Source organism: Pteropus medius, unplaced genomic scaffold (genome assembly GCF_902729225.1).
Source record: "Pteropus medius unplaced genomic scaffold, Ma_sr-lr_union100, whole genome shotgun sequence".
Taxonomy (NCBI): domain Eukaryota; kingdom Metazoa; phylum Chordata; class Mammalia; order Chiroptera; family Pteropodidae; genus Pteropus; species Pteropus medius.
This window is the reverse complement of record NW_024349266.1, coordinates 118,935-126,783: the sequence shown is the minus strand read 5'-3', so window position 1 is coordinate 126,783 and position 7,849 is coordinate 118,935. Positions and strand designations below refer to the sequence as shown.

Here is a 7,849-nt window from a genome sequence, read left to right as displayed (position 1 = left end):
TTTAAAAAATCACTTAGAAGGGTGAAGGATCCCAGGATGAAATGTAGACTGTAATAATAATAAAAAGAAAAGTAACAAATATGTAAGAAATTACTTCGCTGAAGGGGATAGGAGTATATTCTAGTTGATAGAGTTGTTTCCCATGAGGTATGGGTTAACAATTTTGATACTGAAATATACATTTCTACTGGCATTGAACAATTAAATAAATGTATGGTGGATGGTGGCAGGCAAGTTTCTCACTGTTGGAGAAGGAGTCTACAGATAAAGAAGAGAAGTTAGAATGATCCATGGGTAATGGATTAAAGTTGGAAACAGCAGTATGAATTCATGTTTAGCTCAATATAAATATATAGATTATTACAGATAGACTTTTACATATTTGTACGTGTGAAGGTTAGTATATGCACATATATTCCCTCACTCTGTTACCTGAGAGGGCTTACAGTAATGACACCCCAGTAGCAAGAAACACACTTGGACCATGGTTTCTAATACCATCCTACAAGAAAAAGAACCAGGGCTTCTTAGATTCTAGAACACCAGAAACTCAAGTTCTCCTTAACACAGCCAGTTCCTCCAAGTTTCCTCTTCCTACATTGTGCCCCAGAAATCCTCTCAGAGAAATTAGTTGGGAAAACCATAGAGCTCACCTTGTTTGTGTTTTTGGTTGTTGTTTGCTTGTTTGTTTGTTTTGTATCATGTGTTACTTGAAGTTCAATGTCTTGAAATCTGTAGATTTTGTCCGTTATTTGTTGTTTCAGGCAGGAGGCAAAATTCAATTCCTGTCATTCCAACTTATCAGAAGCAGAAATCCTGGTTTTATTTTAAGAACTAATAAAAGTTTTAGACATAAATGACAGTTCATTTACTTTATATATTAATAGGTGATACAAACCAAATCAAAATGAACAGACTTATTTTTAAAAGTAAGCAATTTACATAAAAATTGAATATGTGAAAAAATTATTTAATCAATAGACATTGTTTGCAATAGTCAGAATTAAAACTATATTAAATATAATACTTTTGTCTTTTCCAAATAGCAAATCTTTAAAAGAAATAAAATGCTACTCTTGGAAATAGGACAAAAAATTTTATATGTTGTTGAAAAATTAAGTTAACAGAATTTTACAACATATCAATGTTTATACATTGTAATCTAGTAATTGTACTCCTAAAAATTTATTCCCAGAAAATAATCAAATAACCATAAAACTTAGTTTACAATGGCAAAAACCTAAATATACAAAGCAGTCTATGGCCATGCCACCCTGAACAAGCCGGATCTTATCTGATCTCGGAAGCTAAGAAGGATCGGGCCTGGTTAGTACTTGGATAGGAGACCACCTAGGAAGACCAGGAGCTGTAGGCATAAAAAATAAAAAAAATAAGGGATTGTAAGATGACAAGGTCCTTGCAATCTGTGAGGTCAACCAAGGGTTGCTTCACCATAAAATAAATAAACAAACAAACAAAGCAAGCAGTTATTTAAATAAATAATAATTTAAATGTTAATTGAATAATTCATAGTTGTTTAAGAGTATTGCAGTTTATATTTACTTATTTAAAATATGCCCATAATATTAAGAGAAAAGAACAAGTTATAAACTACATGTATATAGTGTGACCCAATTTTTATAAAAATAATAATGTGTTTATACATGTAAAAGTGAAAAAATTTTAATATTAGATATTTATGAATGGTGGAATTGTATGTAATTTTCACATTATTCCTTAATTCATTTATCTAATAAACATTTATGAGCACCTGCTTTGTGGCAGGCAGCAGACAAAAAACAGACAAATTTCTGATTTCATGAATATTATATATTCATATTATATAACAGTGAAAAAAGACAGGCAATAAAAGAAGTATGTGAAACAGATTATGTTAATAGATGATAGATACTATGAACAACAGTAATGTAGGGAAGGGAGACATAGAATATTGCGGAAGTGGGTTGCAAATTTTAAATAGGGTGGTCAGGAAAGGTCTCACGTGAAAGGTGACATTTGATGAAAGGACTAAAAGAAATTATGGAGTCATGCCAATATCTTGGGAAAGCACATTCCAGACAGAGGAAACAGCAAGTCAAAGGTCCTTAGAAAGGCATGGGCAATTTAGCATATTCTAGGATCAGGAGGCCAGTAGGAGTGGGATGGGATGTAGTAGGAAAAGAGGTAAGGAAGAGGAAAGGGGTAGTAGTTGGGACATGTAGATAGGGTTGTACAGACCTTTATAGATAACAAAGAAAGACTTTAACCCTTATTTTAAGTAAGTTGGAAATCATTGAGGATTTTGAGAAGAGGAGGGAAATGATGTGACTATATTTTAACCAGATCGTTCTGGATGCTCAGCTAAGAAAAAATTAAAATGGGACAAGAACAGATATGAGACAATAAAGAGGTTATAGCCACAACATAGGCAAGAGATGATGGTGATTTGTGCCTAGGTGGTAGAATTTGAGGGAGAGAATATCTAATCTGGCAATTTCATAATGGCAGATCTAATCTATATTCTGTTAACAGATTGGACATGCAATATGAGAGAAAATATTTCTTAAATGAATTCAAGATTTTGGACCAGAGACTAGAAAGATGAAATTACAATTTATCGAAATTGGTTGTGAGGTGCAGAGAAAGGGATAGTGAAGATCAGGAGTCAGTCTGGAATATTATGTGTAAAGTGATGTTAAGACATGCAATAAGAGCTGTAGCCTTGGCAACCACTGCCAGATATGGAATAGGAGTTTAGAGTTCATGAGAAAGATATGTATAGAGATTATCAACACATAGTTGGAATTTAAAGCCAAGAGATCTGGGTAGCTAAGGGGAAACTTAAAGAAAAATGAAGATACAGCTTGTTTGGTGGAGGAGATAGATGACATGCATTTTTCGAAATCTATAGAACTGTACACAAAATGTGAACCCTACTACAAACTATTAACTTTATTTTAACATAATGCATCAATACTGGTTCATCAGTTGTAACAAATGTACCACACTAATGTAAGACATTAATAGGGGAAAGTATGTACGTATAGTGTGGGGCAGATTATATGGGAACTCTGTATTTTCTGCTTAACTTTTCCAAAAGCTAAAACTGCTCTTAAAAGGTCTATTATTTTTTTTAAGTATAAAAAAATTTTGCAGAGCTTTACTGTAGAGGAAAAGAGAGAAATGAGACAATATGTGGAAAAAGAAAGGTGACAAAGAGGTTTTATATAAGATGAAAGAGTTGTGATTTTATGCTAACGGAAAAAATCTGCTAGGGAGAAAAAAGTTCATGGTGCAGAGGAGAAGGAGAATTACTAGAGTAATCACCCTTATTAGGAAAGATGGATTCTGATGTACAGATAGAGGAACTGCCTTTTGTAGGAGCAGTATCAGGTCACCCAATCTCAAGAGAGTTGAAAGGAAACATGGTTCCAGATACAGGTGTAAGGGTAGATATAGTGGTAGAAGCTTGAAGAATTCTCTTCTGTCCCCTTTTGTCAGTGAAATAGGAAGAAAGCAATAAGCTGAGAGTGAGGATAGATAGGAAAGGAGATATTTGAGAAACGAGAACACTTTTTCTATCATGAGAATATTTTTACCATGTACATGATTTATAAAAACTTTAATTTTGATTATTTTAGAAAATAAAATATAAAAAAAAATGAATCCCTTGCATTTTGGGTAACAAATTTGTATTAGATGCTGCCCTTTCAATGTATTCATGAGACTTGAATCTGACTAAGTTAATTAGAGAGGCAGTAGCAGCAGAGGTTCTGTTTTGCTAGGGGAGATCTGATAGGTACACAGTGGCTCTGGATCTCCATCTTGATCCTAGTTCTATGGCTAACTTGGTGATATTTTCAGACAACAGATGGCAAAGGTTGTAACCAAAACAAGTCTCTTCACAGCCTAAGTCTCTTATATTGTTCTGGAAGTAATCTCTGGATGCCCAGCCTACAGTATGTTCTTCTGGACTTTTCAACTATTTTGTAAGCACATAACTGTATATATTAAATCACATTGTATTTAAAATAACTCTTGCAAGATACCTGACTGGTCCATCAAAGAACTATCATTATTATACTCTGTGTGAAATCAATCAGGGATGAGATCAACAAACAGCTACAAGTCATCAAAATCTGCAAAGAGTAATTATGAAGTTCTGGAGAAAAGAATGTGAAATGCTTCCATGACCTTTTCACATGAAAATGGCCAGTTTTTTTTTTTTTTTTTGCCTCCCTCTGTCTAATTATGGGGAAATTTTTTAGTTTAATTTGTTCTAAAATATACTTACAAGCATAATAATTCCCTCTTAATGATATTTTTCAGCTTTTTGATATTTGCACACAATCAAGTCATTTATGAAATTGTAGTAGAAAAATCACTGTTGCTTAAAAACCTTAGAATGGCTACTTATTGTAATTTAAAAAAATCAAACCCTATATTCGCTTCATAGACCCATATATGTGTTGTACACTACCAGTTTTTCTACATTTAACTTTAATAATTTTCACTTTCACTTATTATATCCCAATTTGAACCTGGTTGTGTTCTTCAAATACATGTAGTTCATTACTACTGTCCAGATTTTTGCACTGTTTCTTCTGCCTAGAATGCTTTTACTGCAAATGTTTGCATGGTTGGCTCTTTCAGTTTATATAAATATCAGCCAAAATATCTATCACTTCCTCAAGAAGTCCCTTCTTGAAGACTGTAAAGTAAACTGATTACCCTTGCCACAGACTATCTATCATTTTGCTCTTCTTTTGAGTTTCTTCAGGACAATATCTCTTTCTGAAACAACGATACTTATTTTCCATCTTAATGGCTATCTATTCCCACCAGATGTACCCTTCAGGAGAGCAGTGGCTTTACCAATCTTATTAATAACTCTTTCTCCCATTGCCTAGAATAGTCCTGAGAAGTGGAAGATGTAGTGTTTGGAAAATGAATAAGTTAATTTCAGATGAAATCCTCCAGTTTTGACTTTCATATTCATCCTCTCCCATCTTCTATCAGGCTAAGAGCTGATTAAACAATCTCCTCATGGAAGCTTTCACTTCCTGGTTGCGAAGGGTATAAATCATAGGATTCAACAAAGGAAAGATCACCGTGTGAAAGAGAGAAACCACCTTATCTGCTGGGAATGCTCTGAAGGGTCGCGTGTAGATAAAGATGCTAGGCCCAAACATGAGAAATATAACAATGATATGGGTGGTGCATGTGGACATGGCCTTGTTCTTTCCCTCAGAGGAGGACCCACGTACACGGCAGAGGATAACTGCATAGGAGGCCAAAAGCCCCAGGAAGCACAAGAGGGTCATCAGACCACTGTTGAAGACCATCAGAAGCTCCACCACAAAGGTGTCTGTACAAGCCAGCTTGATGACCTGTGGCACATCACAGAAGAAGTTATCCAGTTGGTTTGGGCCACAGAAGGGCAAGCGGAGGATGAGGGCCACCTGGATAATGGAGTGGACAAAGCCCCCAAGCCACAAAGCTAACAGCAAGGCATAGCAGGCCCTAGGGTTCATGACAGTTGAATAGTGTAAAGGACGGCAGATGGCAATGTAGCGGTCAAAGGCCATCGCAACCAGCAGTAACCCCTCCCCGCCTCCAAGAAAGTGCAAGAAAAAGAGCTGAGCAATGCAGTTCCTGTAGGAGATTACCTTCTTCTCAGAGAAGAAGTCCACCAGCATTCTGGGAGCCACAATAAAGGAGTAGGATGCATCCAGGAAGGCCAGGTTGCCCAGAAAGAAGTAGAGAGGGGCTGTGAGGCCAGGGTCTAATCTGATGGTCAGGATGATGAGGAAATTTCCAGGGAGGATGATGAGGTAGAAAATTAAAACTAACACGAAGACCAGGAGCTGAATATTTCGAGACGGGGTCAGACCAAGGAGGATGAATTCCTTCACCACTGTGCTATTTTCTATCTCCATCTCCTCTGCCTGCAGTACATCAAGAAGAATTTATTGTTATTACTCTCTTTTCTAAGTAAACCCTAGTGTTTCTCCAGCTAAAAATATTTGACATATCCATCACTTCAACTAAAACAACATGTCTTAACTGTCTCTAATATCCTGGGTAAACTCTGAAACTTTTCTTCTTCCAAATTTAAAGCAAGCCAATAAACAAACAAAAATACTGTTCAAAGCCAGGCTCTTAATCCCATCCAACCACGTACTTCTATAGAACTGCTCTCTTTATGACATTAGCAACCTAAACTTTGGGATTCCTTGAGTCACATGAGAAGCTTCTGATTGATATACAACATAAATTCAATTATCAAGATCTATGTATTTTTATGGTTGCACTCTACTTGCAGCCTAGCTAGTTTCTTGGGATTACACCCCATTTCTCCTCACCCACCAACCCCACAATTTTTGCTAAGTATTTTCTTTTTTTTCAGTTCCTGCGAATTCCCAGTTCTTGTCAGCTAACTCTCTGCTTTGTTCTCTGTATTCTCTTACTAAATCTCTTATTGCCTTTCCTCTGATCTGGTGTCATTGTATTATCTGACTCCAAATTGGTCACCAGGATCTCAGTAATAACTCTACTTTTCATCTAATCTATAGGTAGTAGTATCTAGCTGTATCTCTGGTTGAGTACCACTGTGTTGCCACCCCGTAATTTGTTGATGGAGCTTAATTGACACTATCTGAATCTCAATTACTTATTATGTACTCCCAATCTCCTTCTTTCTCTGATTCTAGTATGACATCCAAGGAAGAGCCTTTAAATGAACAATATACCATAATACAAAATTTGCCAGTATAAAATTTTTGAAACTTAATTATTTCGACTCATAAAATCATTGCAAGAATAAGTGAAAGTAACAATAAAGAACCTACAGTCTAATCCATTTTTTCAAAGACAAGAAAACTAAAACTACTGTGGTTATGTTACTTAAGTTTAGAATGAGTTTTCTTTTTTCATTCTGATTGACAAGTAGTAGAAGAATGCAGGTGTATACTATTAGTTTAAGCACATAAAGAAATTATTTACACAGTTTTAATAATGGATGATTTTTTGGTGTGCTTGAAAAACTAAAAATAATATTGCTAGTCTAAAATCACTCCTTTACAGAGCTTAGAATTAGAAGTTGAATTCTGTCTGTAAAGGAAAAAGAACACTAGTTATTGTGGGGAAAATTCAGATTTAAGGCTCAGTCTGTTTAGTGCTGTGAGCTAATTCTAGAAGGGATGCATGATGATCCATGGAGGAGGAGAAAGAAAATAGTATTTTATAAGTATTTGTTACATATATATAATTATTCACACACATATATCACTGCATTTTAAGTTTATTCTTTTCAAATTTCTATTTTTAATATTTATAATACATGTTAGTTTAATGGTATATATGCACTTTATAAATAAATGTGCATATATTTAAGGTACATGCTCAAAAAATGATATGGGTATAAATGTTTTTAGAGTTCAAAAATTGATAATCTACAGGAAAATATAATGTAATGAATAACAATGCTCCTCATACTATTTAATTAAATAGTACCATTATTTTAACTAAGTTCTGTGGAAAACGGGGTGCAAAGAGAAGGGAAATCTTTAACAGGAAATGTTAGTGAGTCAGTACTTAGAAAAGAAAGATAGGAAGAGAGAGTGTAGGAGAAAGAAAAAAATGGAAAAAATAGAAATGCCAAACAAACAAACAAACCAGTAAGCCTATATAGGACATAGTTAGGGTACATCTTTCAGGAAACATTAAAAATATCTAGTTAAGTATCCCTAGCACCTAATAGAGCCATTAATATATATGTTTCCATGTACTATTACTAGCAGCCACAAGAGAAATTTATAAAAGTCATACTTCAACATATCAGCAATAT

The 7,849-nt window shown here is 34.8% G+C and overlaps 1 protein-coding gene and 1 pseudogene across 1 annotated transcript; one reads left to right on the top strand and one right to left on the bottom strand.

The window, feature by feature from the left end:
* The first annotated feature begins 1,256 nt into the window (after positions 1-1,256).
* Positions 1,257-1,375, top strand: LOC120618052 (uncharacterized; annotated as a pseudogene).
* Positions 1,376-5,015: 3,640 nt separating this feature from the next.
* LOC120618051 (olfactory receptor 4N2) lies at positions 5,016-5,951 on the bottom strand. Its single transcript, XM_039881913.1, has one exon. It carries the CDS (start codon positions 5,937-5,939, stop codon positions 5,016-5,018), a length of 924 nt encoding a protein of 307 aa, XP_039737847.1. The 5' UTR covers positions 5,940-5,951.
* Between the last annotated feature and the right edge of the window lie 1,898 nt (positions 5,952-7,849).